At 40.3% G+C, this 19,432-nt stretch overlaps 1 protein-coding gene across 2 annotated transcripts in view; it reads left to right on the plus strand.

Annotated features, from left to right (window-relative positions):
- The first annotated feature begins 3,767 nt into the window (after positions 1-3,767).
- dnajc17 (DnaJ (Hsp40) homolog, subfamily C, member 17) overlaps positions 3,768-19,432 on the plus strand; it is a 38,099-nt gene continuing 22,434 nt past the window's right edge. The window contains exons 1-7 of one of the 2 annotated variants that reach the window (XM_080480378.1): positions 3,768-3,960; positions 12,185-12,254; positions 13,536-13,594; positions 13,888-13,975; positions 15,442-15,518; positions 16,122-16,239; positions 17,049-17,098. In XM_080480378.1, coding sequence (XP_080336504.1) covers positions 3,880-3,960; positions 12,185-12,254; positions 13,536-13,594; positions 13,888-13,975; positions 15,442-15,518; positions 16,122-16,239; positions 17,049-17,098 — 543 coding nt within the window. In that variant the 5' untranslated portion in view covers positions 3,768-3,879. The remainder of the gene's footprint in view (positions 3,961-12,184; positions 12,255-13,535; positions 13,595-13,887; positions 13,976-15,441; positions 15,519-16,121; positions 16,240-17,048; positions 17,099-19,432) is intronic. The other variant, XM_080480379.1, reaches the window with a different exon arrangement.

A 19,432-nucleotide genomic window follows, 5' to 3' on the forward strand; every position in this document is an offset into this window, starting at 1 on the left:
CCCATTCCCTTGATTCATAAAAGCAAAAGATGAATTATTTTCAAATGTTTCACTCATTGTGGTTTTTAAATGTTGATTTGCTCTGTTTATAAATTTCTCTTAACACCTTTCAAAAATACCCCAATGTTTAGAATGGAATAGAAATACTTTCTTACTCCCCGAAGGGAAGTTCTTTGGTCAATGGATGTGGCTGCATGAAAGAGCTGCTATCCATCCAATGTGAGCAGTTCGAGGTTCAGCGTCTTGCTCAAGGACACTCCGACATACAACAGTAACCATTTTCTAGTTAAGCTGCTCCGGCTTCAAACAGGTGGGACAAATATTTTAATTGCACAGCTCTTTTCTTCTCTCTTCACCAAATAAACGTGTATCACCATGGCACAACGCCGTCATTGTTTGTCTCCTGAATTCTCTCCCCTCTGTTCCCTCCTGCAGGGTCTCCGCCCGTTGAACCTGCGGAACTTGAAGACTTGGTTCGATTGTTCTGTTTTGTCTCCGTTTCTCCTTTTTCGTTCCTGATTTTCATGAATCCAACCTCAGCCAGTACCAACAGAGTGCCGACACACCTTTGGTTCCCATATAAGTCTCATCTTTCTTTTAAATTCGATCGAATAAGCGAAACAGACTTTAATTGAATTCATTTTAATATTTTGTTTTTAAACATGTATGTTATTCTACATTGTTGTAGAGAATCTTCTCTCACTCTGTGACCTGGAGCTTTTTTTTTTTTAACATGCTAGAAGTTCACTGCACTATCTACACAGTGATTATTTTCTTGTCTTTGGTCCCTGGAGGCAAAAGGTCACACCCACAACTTATTTGAAAGCTCCAGGCAATATAGCCTCTGCCAGCGAGAGTGCAAATATTACAGCACCAAGGAAAGCGAAGGATGGCTCTGCCCTCCGCCTGTCACCGAGAAGATAATGGCTACATGGAGGACTGTGTTTGGACTGAGCCTCACTAAGCAAATAGATGTGGCTGTCCACTAGTTGAGCTTGTTAAACAGGATCATGAAAACACGGTTTCTGTAATAAAATGTGTTATCTTCAATGCAAAAGTCAATATTGTCTCCGGGTTTTCATTTATTGCTCTTTATGTGTTTGCAGAGCGACATCTGCCGGCCACGATTAAAGCCCTGGCCCTTTAACTTTCAGTTGATCATATGTTGACAATCAAAAGATTTTGTTTCAGGATTTTTCCTCGTTTGAAGCTTGATTTCTTTTAATAATCTGGTATTATGAGGAACGCACGGCTGTGTACAATGCCTTCATGGTCAGATGGAATTGGATGATTATGACAATATGAAGACATGTTTATGACATGGATGAGACTTAAGGGGGATATTCAACACATTAAACACGAATGAACATAATGCTCACATACTCATACACGGGTTCGATCGCAATTCACAATCGTATCTGTACACCCGAATCAGAATGTCAGAAATCGAGTGGGATTGTCTTTGTTGTCATTGGAGCAGGTACAATTCAAACTGAAGGTGTGGTCCTCCTTCGGCAAAGAAGAAGCACAATAGAGTGCAGTACAAAAAGCTATAACACAGAGTGCTGAATAAAAACGAGTTAATAGATTGTAGTATAAAATGGAAATTATCACTGGAACATAATCATTGTCATCTACACATAAAACAACATGCCATTCGCAGCACAACAACACATGCACATTGAGCACTGTATCACATTACCGTTGTACAATTGTATATGTACGTCGGCCACAAGCAGCTCAATTTCATCTTGATTTTGCCACACCGGTAAAATAATAGTGACGCAATGACCTTTGAATTTAAACTTTTAAGTTTTTCTTTGTTGTGGCAGAGTACACGTGATGAGAATATCTGTAAATTTTCAAACAACTACGACTGAAAATGACTCCAATCTCAACATAAAGTCAATTTGACTGAAACGTTCTGGAGCAAAATACATTGAAGTGTTACAAAAACTTTTCTATAACTGCTGCATTGTGCATGTTTTTACAAACTCACCCCAGTGAGGTAGCAAGCTTTCTTGGCAGCATCGGTGCTATTTCAGCTGCGCCGGCTTTGGCCAATAGGCCTTATGTTTGGCACCGTTGATAGACATAAAGTTTAAGAAAAGGAGAGCTTGTCTTGGGCATAATCCTGATGCTGCACCAAGAGGAAATCCTGTTTCCTGCCTACAGGAAATGCTGCAGTAACAAGTTAGCTGGTTAAAAAACGAAAATAGAATCATTATCTCTAGGCTGCAGAAAAATCCATATTTGGAAAATAAAACTTCCTGTTTATTTTCATTCGATGCAGTTTATCACAATTACTACCCATTGTTCCAAAAATTGCTGAGACCAAATGCATTGAACAAGATAATTTTCTCTAACTCGCTGATAGATGTCATGATCAAGATGTGCAAAAAGTAGAGTTACCACCACAAAGCGCCGCAGAAATGGCACAAGATTTGAACATCTATAGAAAAAGAAACACTCATTCTATTTGTGTGTGTTGCACTGGCACAAGGTGTCTCAACCTTATTTTAGGACTGAAGCAGCCTCGAAATGTCAACAAAGGTGGAACCAGGATGACCAAAGTATAAACAAAAGAGGAACATGGTAGTAAACAAATTCTTTGGCAGGCTTCTTCTGACTCTGACTTGTTTCTGTGTCAGAGGCATAAAAACTGAAACAATTTCAGAACTATCCTCTATGACAGACACGGGCCACTAGGAGCCTTCAAAAGAGTTTCGAAACATGAATAAAGTATTGTTTTCACAGGTAGTTGTAGGATGATGTTCATTTTAAGCACATTTGACATAGATATCAGTTGATTTAGTTGAATGTACGGAAAATTACTGTTGTTTATTTTAAGGATAAAAGGAAATTCTATTGCATGCATGTTGATTAAAACCAAATACTTTTCTCTCATCAATTAAATTAGTTGTTGTAATTGCAATAAGCTTCTGGATGACATTTTTGTGGCCTTATCGTGGATTAAAATTGCAAATCTATTCTCCAGGAGTTAAACATGTTTTGAAAGATATAATCAGAGTTTAAAAATAATAAAAAAAATACATAAAATAATAAATAAATAAATAAATAATAATTATAATAGTAATAATAATAATAATAACAAAATAATAATAATAATAATAATAATAATAATAATAATAATAATAATAATAATAATAATAATAATAATAATAATAATAATAATAATAATAATAATAATAATAAAGACATTTGCTTGACAGTAATGGCTCCACTTTAGCAATTTTATGGTTTAAAAATATTTTATAGTTTAATCTTCAGACAAGTGTCACAAATAGAAGGGAACTTTTCCAAGTAGGATATTATTGTGCACACTTATCTGCATTACATTCATAACCAAATATATATTGTTTGGAGCCCCAGCGATGATATCTGTGACAAAACCTTTAATTGTGGCCACATAATAATACTCCCTTACCAAAAATGTATATTTTGAGGCTTCAAATTAATATGAACATAAAAACAAACTGTCAGATTTTTGAGGTAGGCTATTTCATTATTTTATTTTTATTGTACAAAGTAGTATTCATAAATACTTTTGTTGACCACAGAGTTTGGAAAAATAAAAATTGTTTCCTCTCAAATAATTAAATTAAAATAGTTCAATTTCAAAAATAGATGTGGCATCGGAGGAAAAACATGTAAAAAACCCAAAACAAACCAAGAAACTACAACATGCATGGAGATGATAGCAAAAACTACAATTCCCAGGATGCAATGTACTTCCGGGTTAAAATAATGACTTCCTGCGTTTAATAGCTACAGCAAGCTAACACTGTAGGGAATCTTTAGGAAAACACTCTTTCATTTGTTTTTTACTGGTTAGACTTTAGTGTCTCATTGAACGAAATGTCCGGAAAGGCGAAAGAAATCCTCCAGATGGATCTGTATGGTCTGCTCGGGATTGAAAACACCGCTACAGCGAAAGAGGTGTGTTTGTAGTGGCTAGCCGGTACAGCTAGCTGCAGTTCATTTGAAGTAAATAAAAAACAAAAACAAAAAAGAAACATTAACTGTATTTGTTTACAGCTGTGAGTGCACTGTGGTGGTTAATTGATCAGGTGAAGTAGTAAATTACTGGTATTGTTGGGCATGAATGACTAAAATAGAATGCTGTGGGATGTTACCTTAATCTATTTCTGTTTTGTTTGTGAGTAAAATAACACATTGCAATATGACTAACTTCTTTTTAGATATATATGAACAATTGACTTTAATACATTCAGGTGTAGTTACTATATTATTGGCAATAAGACAAATAAAATCCAAATTGTTAAATTCTTCAGCTGACATATACTCAAACGGCCACTGGGTGGAGACATTGCACCACTCGATTCTTGTTCACAGTAACAACACAGTAGTAAGATGCAACTGACCGCGTATGTGGCTGATCAGCTGAATGCATCATTTAATGGAAAATCAAGTTACTGAGAAGGTGTAAGTGTTATGATTATGTAGAACAGAAATAATTCATTCATGGCTCGAGAATTCAGTAAAACTATAATATTACTGTGATGTGTGATATTTAATATAGTGGACATACTAGACTTCTCTCCAATGTTACATCTGCTCTGCTGACTTCTGCATGCCAGGGACAGATTTTTTTGTGTTGACAGATGTTAGTTTCAACATGGACTTTCACTCATCTCCAAACAGGAATCAGTATTTCCCTGCTCTGAGTAGTTCATCTTGAATCCAGCCAGTTCTCTGGAACTGTTTCTACATGCAGTTTTCCACCGTCCACAATCCACAGGCCCAACGGGAAATTACAGTCGCTGCCAAAATGAGGGAACAAGTTAATTTCTTAATTGGATTTCAAAGTTTTTTGTCCTGCCTAGAGGATTATCCTGGAGGAAGTTAGTGGTTGTGGTTTGGGCAGAATCGAGACTCCAAAAAAAGAGCGAGGCTGGTTCTGTGAGGTCTGTTGATGGTCGAGAGAGATAGGCGGTTTTCTGTGTAAGTGCATCAAGTGTGGGTGGTGAAGGCCCTGAAATGAATCAAGCTTCTAAAGACAGATGCCATCAAACGGGGCTACTTATTCCATCACCGCTATTGGGCCTGTTGTTTATCACGGAGAAAAGGGAAGATGCGCGTCCCAAAGCCTGTTTATGTGGGCCCTGCCACTGCTTGTAAACTATTGCCGGGACTTAGAAAAACATGCATTCCTTATATCCTTTATTTAGCATCTCTCTCTCGCTCTCTCTATTATCACTGCTGTCTACCTGCCTCTGTGCTTGGGTGGCAAATAAATGCTGGGTAAACAGGCACGCCTGATCTTTGCCTTGTTTGTGATGTGAAGGAAGACGTTTACAGAAGGGCTGGCCACCAGTTAAAGAGCTGTACCTACCACAGATTGCTTGGCGAAACAATGTCTACAGCCAAGACCACACAGAATTTCTTGTGGTTTATTCAGCTCCTTAAATCTTAATGCTCCTATTACCCAAAGTGTTGTAGTGTATGCAGTAACTACATGCCTTGATGATTTACTTTCTGTCAAGAGATTAAAAGGATGGGGGGGGGGGGGGCATTACATTGTAAGAGTTGATTGCAATCCAATGAGCTACTTTTTCCTTAAGTGTTTAGTTGATTAAAGAAGCTCAGGAATATCATTAGAACAATCGGCAGTACAAAACTAGCAATAATGAAAATCAGACAGCTTAGTTGAATCATAAAATGATAAAATAACAGGAATAAACAGAGTAAATAAGTGAGTATCAAATGGAAAATACTGAACTAACCGAGTAGCGTAGGATCACCTTATTAAGATCAAATAACACAATCCCGAGAATTATGTAATGTTGTTTGTTAAAATCAACGAGAGGCCAAGCTGTTACAATCTGGACTAGCTGGATAGTCTTAAGGAAATGAGTGTCTGAGTTATTTATCCAGGCCAGATTGAGTAATCACTAAGTAAGTCCTCTCAGTGAATTAATTTGACAAATGTATCACCTTGTATTTAGTTAAACCTTTAGTTACAGCTTTAATTTATCTCTATATTAGTCTACCAGACATAAAAAGACACAGAAGGTCAATTACTGTTTTCCAGTGATTCTCCTCACACATTCCTTCTTTTATTTATTTTTTGGCTACTGCCTCTTCTTCTCTCTGTTTTCACATCCTCCTCTCCTGTTAATGTTGTCCTCCAGCTGATAGCGTCCTGTAAACAGCACTGCGTTGTAATTAGGGAGGATGGGCCCATGGCAGATCAGGCAGTTAATCAGCAGCGCAGGTTATAGCGGCCCTGCGATGCCGTGCTGTGGCCACGCCAGGACCAGTTTGTCAGCTATAATTGGCACCGAGGACTGTTGTAATGAAGACAAGATGTGGGCATGTAGTTAAGACTGTGGGCAAGCAGGGATCGGGGGAGCGCGCCGCGTCTGCTTTTCACCAGGCACTACCCATTAGGCTACTGTTGGCCTGCTGCTACAAGATTGTAGTCTTCTTTTTATTCAGGACGCTCTCTTTGCAAATGTGTTGGCGATAGTTGGGAACTAGTTTTGAAGTGAATAGCATGTGACGGTTTAGCATATTAGAATTTAAAAATTTCTCGATCGTTGCTTCTTTGCGACACGCGGTTGAATCTTCCACCCTCAATCATGGCTTTGCGTGTTACGGCATTGATGACAACAATCGTGCGTTATTCAACCAAACGGCACTGAAGGTAGAGTGGAGGCGAGACCATGTGAAGGATGTTGGAGTGAAGGAGACAATGGGGATGAAATCCAATATGGCTGCTCCCCCAGAACAATCTGAACGATGACGGGTTGTTCGTGTCGGACAGCCCAGCTGGACAAACTTCCGCCCCTGACGACTGTAAACATCTGCTGATGTGAAGACATGTTTATCTTGTCAGCCGCTTGCAAGGGACGGAGGACACGGGAAGCGGACTGATTTAGCGCCTCGTCCTCGAGGTTTAGCAACGGATTTGGGCGTTTCATCTTACTGTGCAGTTGCAGTTGGAGGCAGGGTTGCAAAATTCAGAAATTTGTATAATTGGAAACTTTTCAATGGGAATTTATGGGAATAAACCAGGACTTTACTGAATTGAAGTTTGGCTCTCAATAGAGAACTTAAATATAGTCGGAGACATTATATTCTAGCATGTTCCTTTACAAAAACACAACCAGGTTATTCAAGTGCGGGGGGGGGGGGGGGGGGGGGGGGGGGACGACGACGACTTGTTGTTCAATAAAATAGTTGACACTTGATAAAATTTTACTTACAAATAAATCTGTTTAATTGTGTTATTCTGGATGCCTGCTTATAACAAAACAAATATTTAGAATCGGATATGACCCTCAATTCCCAATAATCCCATATATTTCTATGGAAAGTTCCCAATTTGGGATTTTTCCAAAATTCCACTGCTTAAGTTCTTATTGAACCTTTCTGGAAATTTGCCAGACATTTTCAACCCCTAATTGGAAGTCATAAAATAGCATGGATGCTTCGAGTAAAGCAGTTTTTTTTTTGTTTTTTTCACCCAGCACCTTTAGATAATGTATAAAAATGTTACACAGAATTAAATTCACAATGACAGCTGTGTGAGGGTGTTTTTGAAAATATATATTTAATTGGTCTCCTTTATAATTTCTAGGTCGTTTTATTTATTCATACTGTGGCACATGTACGGAATGCACTTAAAATTTTGTTGTTTTTAATACATTGGCAATAAAGACTATTCAGATTTTGAGTCTAACAATAAAACACTATTATTGTCTGCATGCCACAATGCGGGCAGTCGCGTTGAAAGCAAAAACAAAGCAATATTTTGTCTGTGATTCAGTAATGATACATCGCTGACCTGTGTGATACGTCATAGACCTGAACAAATACAATTTTGCTGTTAGGTCGAAGCACAGAAAAGCTGTCTGGCACTGTCATGCTCATCCCACTAATGCATGTTCCTTACAAATGTGGCTGCAGCTTCACAGATGAATAGGCTCTATTCAAGATTTTATTGAGAGATATTGCTACAAAAAAGGAATAATATTGCAAACACCCGTTTTTTTGTAGTGTTCAGAAAATACACAGATCCACCATATATCAATCCCGAAAATTATAGTTGTTTTTATGTATTTTATCCCATTCATATGGCTCTTTTTAAGTGCTTCACATAAAAAAAGCTAATTCAAAACCATACATTTATAACCAGGATGAATAAAACACGAGCTTGAAGCAGAATATTGCTAAGCACATTTAAAAAAGGTTTTTTTAATGAAGGATGACGCTTCAGTCTGATTGGTTGACTATAAAACCAGGACCACGTGTCCTTTCTTGTTACTAACAGTCTGGCACAAGTGTTTTGTGTTCATTCCAGTTTGCTTGTGTTCGATCCGGACAAACAGGAATATAACTGACGCAGTAATCCGAACAGGATGAAATAATTTGCCGGGATGACAGTCTCCAGGTTCCCTTGTGACATTAGAGTGTGGCGCTTCGAAAAAATCTACGTGTCGCAGATAAAAACAGGTTTGATGAAGAAGTCCTTCATGAGCAGCATCTTTGCCCAACTCAGTCGTTCATGTCTGAAAAGGTGGTTATTCCGATTCCTTCCAGTTCCTGAGGATTATTTGTCATAATAGAAGACCCAGTCCAAGATTTCAGAGGCTGAGGAAAAGCAGACAACAAGTATATACGGCTTAGGACAGAAAACAAATGTACTTTTCATAACATTGATAAGGCAACAGGGAGCCTCTATCCAATGTTGGTTCCGCTTCAGGGGTTTGATTTCGTCTGTTCAGATAGTTTTCTGTATACAGTGAAGTTTAACATACAGTATATAGTATAATATAAGTATAACATTCAATGATTGTCCCTGGGTAGGCCTTGTCTCCAAAAAAACTGTGCAAAAGTGCAAACGAACAATACACAACGGCGGATACAAACTGCAAAGCATAATTTGCACCATGTACTTAGAAGCAGCTAATTTCTAAAGATTCCATGATGGGTATCTCCTGCAATACTGGTTTAATGTGAGATTGAACGATCTCAGTCAGGCTCCAGTTCGAGCTCCACTGATTGAGAATTCTGCGTTTTCATCTACGCAGGATTACGATTCCGTATAAAAGCTCCACTTGTTACTGAGCCTGAAGGTCAATGTGGAAGAAGAAAGTCACAAAGGTTATAGCAATATTTAATTGGTGTAGAGGTAGAGCCTACCAACACCATCAGAGGATCTTTAACTGGAGTCTTACTCTGCAGTGATGCAAACTATGTGACTCAACAGTCAGGCCCATAAATACGTGGACCGTGGCACAATTTAAATTCTTTTGGCTCTGTACACCCTACATTTAGAAATCCATGGAGACCCCCTCTCAATATGTACCGTTTTATATTTGTGCCTTATTCCTCATAAAAATTATTGCTGGGTCACCCCCTGCATGGCACTGCGCCGACGTCAACCAATCAGGGCTCAGAAACCCCCCCCCCCCACATATATTCTTTGACCTATTGAATACTCACGGCATCATGGGTTTACAGATAGAAGACTTGGCTGCGTTGGTGAGATCATAAATATGAACTCCAGAGTGTGAAAGGCTTTAATTCCTACACTCTTTACCTGATTTCAAAGGAAAATACCCTGAAATTAAAGCTGAAAGTCTCCAATCTGTTAAGGTCAGAGCTAATTTAGTTTCATGAGAAAAACTTTGATGCTTATTGTAACACTTAAATTTTGGAACTTTTTTATTTTATTTTTTATTATTGTTCTATATTCCTGGGACTGATGTGATGAGTGTATAAGAGTGGCCACAGTTGGATCTGCTTATTCCAAAAACTGTCTGTAGATGATAATACATTTGATCCAAACCCTGAGTCTTCACTTCCTTTTGACTTCGCAGCAATTCCCAGTGATCTTGGACGACCTTGTGACGGGGAATCACGGGGAGAATAAAAGAGAAGGAGAAAATAAACAGAGGGAGGCTAAAAAGGGGGATGTAGGTTTTGGCCAACAGTGAGCATATGCGTTTGGCTCCGGTCCACGGCCCTGCGTGTCAGTCTCAATCTCTAGGAAGGCGCTGTGTGCCAAGCTGCAAGACTAAATATCCCTTAATGATGTCTAGTCTCCCGGAGCCCTCTCAGTGAACCAGGTTCTCATTTACTCTTTTAGCCCTAATGAAAGAAATCCAGTTGAGACCGAAGAAAGGACTTGTGACATTTGGGAGCTGCCTGATCCGCAGTAATCTCCAGGAGGTGCACTGGATTGGTACCGTCGTGTGGAGACGTCGCTCTTGTACCTTCGACGTTAGACCCCCAGCCTAATGTGTCTAAGTTGACTGTCCTAGAGACTCATTGAAATTGTTTTAAAATGTCAGGACGCTGATGGATTACACCCCCCCCCCCCCCCCCCCCCCTCTCCCTCCTTCCCCTGTAAAAGGTCAGCTCAATATGCTTTGGCGTGCATTCTAAAGATAAAATTGTGCAAAACAACTTACGAGGGAAACACTGCACATGCCAGGAGACAAACGCGTCCAACGCAAACATTTCCCAGACACGAGGAAAAGGAGCTCCCAGCTTTTTGTGGCCCGGACAACGCACAGGCACAGAGATTGATTTGCGCCGAGGGGGGGTGCAGTGGGTGAAAACGTGCAGAACGCTGGCATGGCTGATTGAGGCGGGTGAGGAAGTGCATGTCACTGGATGTGTTCGGTCTCCGCATGTATGTACGAGAGGATGTATGTGCCAAATTCTTAGCATGCAATGTGTATACTGTGCAAGCATGTGTTTTTGAGGTTGTGTGCAAACGGCTTGAGCGCTGCGCTCTACAGCCCCCTTTGGTCTCCAAAGTTTCCGTGCTTCCTGTCTTTTGCCAAAGAAGCAGACGTCTAATGAAAACCACCTTGTCATTAACTTGTCCCTTGAAGGACCAATGAACGGTTGACATTCCACGCCGTGGCCCACAGTTAAGAAATCAGCTGGAACTAAAAGAATGATATGACATTATAGCACTCCAAAGGAATGCTTCGTTTGTCCTCTTCTGTTTGTCGTGGTTGTGTGTTTTCTAGAATATTTTCAGCATTTTGTTTTCATATTTTTACAAACGAAAGATAAGTATATTGTTATGGACGTCACGCTACCATTGCTTAGACTATAGAGGGTTGTTGAGTAAATGGCTGTATACATAGATGGAAAAAGAATCAACAAAACTGTCTTTAAAACAAACATGACATGACTAGGTCTTGAATCCGGGTCTCCTGAGTGGGAGAGAAGACGTTTGACCAGTGAGCCACAAAGGCTTCATACTTGATATAGATACTTAAAAGGCCTTTAGCGTTCTATATACTGGATGTAGTGACGTAATGACGTTTCACTGGGACATAAAGACGTGGCTCTCACTTGGCTCCATGTCGATGGTTCTTAGGAGGTGATTTGAACCAGCCAAGCTTGGGCACTAGCGCCAGCACTGAACTAGCAGCTGGTTCTCCTGGTGGAAAAGGGGACACGATTTCAGTCTGCCATTATTTAAGTCCCCAAAAGAAAACTATAGTGATAGACCTGCTTGTTTTTGGCCTGGGACAGACCATTAGGAAAAGCAGCTTTATTTCTAAAAAGTACAGTTAATACGTCGTTAGTGGTTTTTTTGCACTCTGCAAGGTCATTCTGCGAGCCTTAATAAGACCACCTGGTCGGCCAGTTTTGGCCCATAGGCTCTTTGTTCGACACCCTTGGAAAATCCCTGAGCTGCAGCATAGGCCACACTCCCCTTGCAGACTGGCGTCCTGCCTGAGATAGTTTTGGATCCTTGTTTGAACAATTCACTGTGGCCCGTGTGCCACGGCGGTTGGACACCATCACAAACTTGTCAGACGGACACGAAGCACGGCGTCCTTTCAGGTGCTGATGAGATCCAAACGAAACAACCTCAAGCTTTGATTCAAACGCAGCTCACATGCCACCTCGAATGTTCCACTTTTTCTCATCTTTTCAGCAAGACCATCGGTTTGTATTCAGGCTACGTTCTCCTGTCCAAAGATGGCAGGATAAAGATAATTGATATTGAAAGCAAGAATTATGCTTTTACATTCATGCCAAATGCTGTCCTTAAGTGCATGATTTTTTTTTTTATCTCTCTTTCCTCATCATCATTTTCCATTCTTGATTAAAGAAATAAAGAAATTAAAACTTGGGGGTCTTTCTGCTCTTATCGTTCCAGATCAAGAAAGCTTATCGACAGAAAGCTTTGACGTGCCATCCAGACAAGAACCCAGACAACCCGAGAGCAGGTAAGAGAGCCAGTTATTGTCATTAATCATGTTATTTTCTGCACGTTGTCTACAGTCTGAGCCAGAAGCCTCAAGACTTTGGGGTTTCTGGAGAGCTCTTTCAATCAACTATGGGGTTGATTCTCAAACTGTGGTACAAGTACATCAGTCTGCAAACTTTGTCTGGCGCTACGCGGATAAAGACGTGCTGCAGTTTGATAATATACGTTTATCCTGAGTTCCCGAGGTGTGCAAAAGTGTCTCTTTTGTGAACTGTCCATAGGTAATTGGGTGAATTTCCACTACTAGATGTTCAGGTTGCTCATAGTTGTGGTACTTGGAGAGCTTAACGTTTTCTCAGGTGTTACTCAACGTAAACCGCTTGAGAATGGCTGAAATGTGACGATCGAGCCTCCACATCAAAACCGAATACTTTAGAGTCGCTCTCTATGGGGTAAAATGTCCCAGACAGCCAAGCCACAGTTCTCTCTCACAAGACTTTTCATAACCGGACGAGACCAGCCAAACATCTCCATGTACCGCTAACACCACCAGCGTTTCCACACTCCATCCTCCATGAGTTCATGAGTCCCTTCGCAGTCTGCTGCCAACCGGCATGTCAACAATTAGAGCAGGAAATCTCAATGTAGCTTTTTGTCAATAGGGTGGGGGGGGGAGCACCTTAGACAAAAGACTGGCCACGAGGTATGTTTTCAAGTGAGGTTTATGTGGTTGCTGGATGCTTCAGATGATTCTTGATTATGTCAAGAGAAAGAAGAAAAAAAAAAAACTGGGAAATTGGGAGGTTGAGAGGGATAATACAAAAGCAGGGGGTCGGTTTCCCAGAAATGGAAAAGAAGTGGTTTGGAGGGCCTCAACACTTGAACCCGAACACGGACAGACTCGGTCTCTCTCGCACGAGAGCCGAGCCAGTTGTGGGACGAGCTGCCCCGTAGGGGAAGCTCGTATGCATGTAAGAGGTGACTCCGGGGTCACGTTTCTTCACTGACTGGGGATACCCCCCACCGTCCCTCATTGTCTTGCCCCCTCCCCATGTTGTGACACTCGGAGCTGCCTAGTGGCCATGGCAGGTCCCCCAAACTTATTGTGTAGGTGTTCTTTTCTAGCTCCTCGTGTCAACATTGCCCTCTTGTTTTTTAAACAAGCAAATGTGAGATATTTCCTTGTTTTAACACAGATCTTTAACTTAAGATCTCAACGCAAAAGGAAATAATAGTTACAGACATGTCTGTGTGTGCCCAGTTGCCGAATCTTCATCCTCATCTCGTTTGTTTTTCCTAGCGGAGCTTTTCCACCAGTTGTCTCAGGCTCTTGAGGTACTCACAGATGCTGCCGCTAAGGTAAGATACGCTGATTCTTCTCAATCTGCGATGAACATACGAGAGGTTTTCAAAGTGTGGGAGGAGGACACAAGAAATTAAAACCACAGATTTTTTCATCATTAGGATTTCTTCTTAAAAGTTAAAAGGACAAAAAAACAAAAAGCATTGTGGGAAAAGGTATTCCCCTGACCCCTTACATTTTCCCTTTTGCGTACCCCTGCAGCTTTCTTGTGCTTTTCCAACATTTTGAAACTGAATGAGGACACAGTCTATCCTTTTGTTTGACATGATGATGGCATTCTGTTTTTCAGGCTGCCTATGACAAGGTTCGTGCGGCCAAGAAACAAGCAGAGGAAAGAAACAGTAAGCTAGACGATAAAAGAAAGAAAATCAAGCTTGGTGAGTCTTTATTTTTGAAATTATTGTTATTACTAAGACAAACAACTGTGGACCATGATTTTTTATTTTGTTTATTTTTTTTTAAAGCTTTGCACCTGCATTACTAAAAATGGATGTCTTATACTGTAATTGTCCATTTAAATCAGGACAACTTTACTTGGCGTTCAGTCTGAAAATTGATGCAGTGCATCTGGAAAGTGTTTTACAACACTTAACTTTGATCACATTTTGTCACAATGCAGCTTTATTTCAAAATGAATTAAATAGATTTCCTTCACTTCACCCAGTACCAAACAATAACAAAAGGTTTTTGCTTATTCATTTAATGTATTTATAGCTCAATATTTTTTCAAAGCACTATCTGGTATTACCGCCTTTGATTGCTCTGACTATAAAGCTACTTGTTTTTAAGCGTTTGAGCTTCATCAGTTTGGATTAGGATCATCAGTGCGCAGACATTTTCCGGGACGTTAAAGTCCTGACCCTGGCTACGGCATTCAAACACATTCACAGTCGCTTAAAGGCAATCATTTGTTGTGTTGTCTGTGTGTTTGATGCTGTTGTCTTTACGAGTGTTCTGCAGCAGGTCATCGTCAGTAATGTCTCAGTACATCACTGCAGTCTTTTTTTCCCTCGACCCCGATGAGTCCCTCAGTTCATGCTGCGAATAATCCTCCCCTTTAGCAGGATGCTGATAAGTACGGTATTGAACAGGGGATGAGCGGTTCCTGATTTCCTGCAGACATGACGCCTGGCACCGTGGTCTCACTCAGTCTTTGTTTTATCAGACCACAGAGTTTTATTTCTCATCAACTTTTCAATGTGCTTCTTAAACCCATCAGCCCTGTAGAATATCCTAATAAATCATGTATGTAGACTTTTCAGGGGAAAATGAATTTAATTGATTTTTCAAATAGGACATAAGATAAAATGTCGAAAAAGTGAAGCCTTCCGGATGTACTGCATCAGCCTTTTGGACAATTGTCACAAATGGCTCACATAGATTTAAAGAAATAGAAAAAAACAGATACTAAAACAGTTTTTTTGCATTTTGTCTTCCAAACCATTTATAGACTAAATACACACATCATATTGAACAGGTTGTTTTCTAGGCATACAGCAATCTAATATGGTAATTACTGTTTAGTCGTCAAATAGAATCCAAAGGGGATTCAGTTCTATTAACAGTTCAATTTAAAATCACAGAAAATGTGCTGCATGGAAAGACAGTTGAACTATGACACAGACACGGAATGTGTGTTTATTCTCCCCTTCTACACCTCACAGTTTCTACAGCTTGGTCTTAGGCTTGTTGTTACTCTTGATTAAAAATATATTTCAGGACATGCTTGGAAATCTCCATGGACTGTTGCTTTGAATTGAAATAAGAGGCTGTTAGGAATACTACTTTGTCCTGTTCCTTTGTTGGTGTAAGTCTATGACCGATGTGTGTGTTATCGTCACAGACTTGGAGGCCAGAGAACGACAAGCGGAAGCACAGAGCCAGGAGGAGGTGCAAATCACCAGAACACTCGAAGAAGAGGTAGGACCATTTTAGAGAAACCACACCTTGCCATCAGAGAATACAGAAGATTGAGAATATTGATTCCTCTACACGACAGCTGTGTATTGCGAACGAGGTATTCCAGAGCATCCAGGAAATGGGAAAGCACACCCAGGTGCTCTTCTTCTGTTTTTCGTCAAAGGCCTTCTTCCTGATTGAGTTGAAACCATCTAAAAACTTGGGCCAAGAACAAAGGCTGTGTCTGGGAGAACCTGCTTTCACAGACATTTCTTAATTATCAGTAAGCCCCATTAGGTGATATTGCATGACTTGATGCACTTTGTTCAGCGCACCAGTGATAAATAAAAACGCCGCGCATACTTCCGAGCTGAGTCACTGTATCTGCTGCGTGCACGGAATGCACGTAAAGTCAGGGTGATAATAACCAATAGGTGGCACTGCTCCATTCTCTTCCCTCATTAAGGGTGTGATTATTGCCTTAAAGCATGAAATCATGTTTTCGCACACCCTCCTGCAAACGGAGAACAGCCTATTGTTGTTTAAGGTCAGATATTAAATGCGCATTTTGCTCTCACTTAAAGCCTGAACGCTCATCAGTGCATATAACTCTGTTTCTGCAAGATCGCACGGCTAAGGGAGGAAGGATCCAGACAGCTTGAAGAGGAACAGAGGCTCATCCGAGAGCAGATCCAGAGGGAAAGGGAAGAACAGGAACAAACAGGAAACTACAGTCAAACAAGTACGTCTGCATCCAAGCGTTCGCCCAGGCCTGTCTGTGTCCGTGCATCTGACTACACCACTCACTGTAACCCCGATAAATTCACTGGAGTCTTTTTTTTTTTTTTCCCCCCAAGTCTACAGTGAAACCTCAGCTGAGTGAACCCCCTTGTTTCCCAGCCATCACACTGCCAACCCAACCACAGCAGCCACCAGGCACCCTGCGGTTCACCAAATATTATTCACATAATAGATAATAACAATAACTGAACTTATATTTGAAGAGGTCTATTTTAGTTCCTTGGCAGTAAAACACAACTTGGGAATATAGCAGAGGAATGCTGAGCGCACACACACACACACACACACACACACACACACACACACACACACACACACACACACACACACACACACACACACACACACACACACACACACACACACACACACACACACACACACACACACACAGTTGTCTAACAAGCGTTTACCTCCCCCCTTGAAACTATTTTTTGCATTGAAAAGAATGGAAGCGTGTATTTTTAAGCGAAGCCCTGAGTCTTGGCCTTGAAGCAGACTCCTTTTTGTGGCCGGACAATTACTCATGCATAGTCAGCACGTCTTCCATTTGCACGCACTCGGCCCTCCCCTGGATCAGCTCGCTGTCTGCAAGCGCCATACGTCCAACATGTGACAGCCATTTTAAAATTGCTGTCTTTCTCCCCAAGTCCCCTGACTGCCGTCTCCAATACCATATTTCAACAAAACAGTCGTTTCTTTGTCTTTTCACTTCTGTCTCATCTCTTCTCAATGATTGTCTTTTTTCAGTCTCAGGAGTGAAGATATGTTCCAAGAGCAGCGTAACCCCCAAATTGAAGGTAAGCTTTTCAAATTTGAGGTTTTAATCGGCAGACGAAAGGTGCAGTTGTTTGAGAATAATGCAGGAACATGGAAAACAGAAGGAAGGGAGCTCATCCAACTGTGTACAGAAAGAACTGCTTTGTCTAATCGAAAATGCAGACGCAGTCTCATTTTGGAATAATTTTTAAGCTATTTTTAATTCATTATTTGGAGAACACATGCTTTTTCATACCCCTCCTCCGGAGTTGGCATGATATTGTCAGAAGACCAGTGTGTGTGCCAGGAGAGGGCTTATTATATTTCCTCCTATTCACGGATACTGGGGAAGATGGGTAATGCGTTTGGACTTTAAGTCTGCTTTTAGAATTTGCCATCTTGTGCAGCAGAGTCATTCCCTCATGTTGGTTTGTCCATTTACAAAAACAAACAGCAGACTGACTCTTTCAAAAAGTCACAATCATGTACGTGGGAATGTTTCTGCGAAGGCGAGGCTCGACATTTTTAAATACTTGTTTTCCAATTTATCTTTAATTGCAGATGTATTCTCAGTGCTGCCCCCTATAGCGTGGCTGAGGAAATAATAGCTTCACCTGCATTTTCAGTTTAATATCAAGTCAATCTGACTAAATATCTTGTTGACACCGATGCAACACATCTCTCACTCTTTGTGAAGGGAGGACACATAAAATAGAGCATACAAACATTGCAGTGGTGACTTATTGAAATCAAAAAAGCTCAAAGACTTGTACAAGATTACAGAATTGCCACTTCACTGGGTGTCTTCTCACCATTTCAACAGGAAAAATGCAAGTTTAGCAATTTTGATGACTGAAATATTGTAACAGATATGAAACATATTTGGTTAAAATATCACCGTACAAATGTTTTGATTTATTTTCTAAGAGGTGTATGTCATGTATGTCTCTGAAGATTCTACAATTATTTATGATCCTTGACTCTAATGAGTTAAATCCTTTCATTAGGTCCTATGAATTAAGACGTCTCCTGACTCTCTCGATAGTCTTTTTTAAAGTCATACAGCAATACAAGAATAAAAGGCAAACTTCACTAGACAAGCCCAGCAAAAAGAAAAATGACCAATTTTTTTCCTGTATGTTTATTATTTTCTTGGTAACAAATCTCAGAGAAGAAATTAATCGTTTCCCGGTATAAATGTCTTAAACTTTTACTATCCTCACAGGGATGGTAAGAGATTTCTTCATTTGCCTTATTCATAGTTATTGTGTTCTTTTACCACCAGCTAGTAGTATTCACAATAAAGATCTGTCCTCTTGAACTCTGCGCTGATTTTTGATCTGCATCTGTGTTCAATTCTTTCTCATAGAGTGAAATATTAATGTAAAAATGACGAGCGGACACTTCACTGACTAAACATTGTTCAGGATTGTTCCTTTGCGATTGTTTGAATCTTAGTTATGAAAGCCTCTCTCCAAAAATCTGTACTAATAAATCTTAAAGAGCAATTTCCTGTTAGTATTACCTTTATATGCATCAGTAAATATCTTGATCAGGCCCAGTGTTTTCTCTCTAGGAGTTGTTTTTTTTTTTCTTTTTTTTTTTCAAACAGTCGTAAGTGTTCCGATTATGACAGCTCCTTCATATTCATTGGGTCTCAAAACACTGAATGCACAAAGAGCATTTGGTTTCAAGAATGTCTTTCCTGTCTTTATTTATTCAGACAATGATCAAACAGAAATGTGTCAGTACTCTGGGCTGAAACCACAGACATCACATCATGGTAATTGCCTTTACACCGTATCCCAAGATGAATGAGCCGGGAGGTTATCAGTAGGTGGAGGAGGCTGTTCTTGGAAGCAGACGCCACATTATCGAGTGTAATTGTTGGTAAGAGATGCTATTAGGACTTTCTCAGAAATGCTGTTTTCTTTGACAGTGAACAGAATGCTGGATCTGAATCAACACTTTGTGCTTGCCATTTGTACTACTACTTTAAGTGTCTGTGGTGGTATTGGCATGCGTTCTGTTCTTTGTACATGAATATGAGAAGTTACACAATATAAGAATACTGGAACGCACGGCAAGCGAAAAAAAGAAGCAATAAATGATGTTTTGTCAAAGCTGCTGTTGTGCAGAAAGTAGATGTGCGGTAATTTCGGTAACACTGGGTCAGGGTGAGTATCAGGTTTTCAGGAAGGACACACATAAACATTGTTACACAAACACATAAGTTAAGCTGCAGTTCAGAGACACAACAGGAGACACGGACTACCTCAGATTTTTAGCCCGTGACAGAGCACCTGAGGCATCAACCTTCCTGGGATAACTTCATAATTACTTTAACTAACGCTCTTTAGTCTGGCGAGGTGAGT

The sequence above is a fragment of the Lipophrys pholis genome (assembly GCF_963383615.2).
Source record: "Lipophrys pholis genome assembly, chromosome: 14".
Lineage (NCBI taxonomy): Eukaryota > Metazoa > Chordata > Actinopteri > Blenniiformes > Blenniidae > Lipophrys > Lipophrys pholis.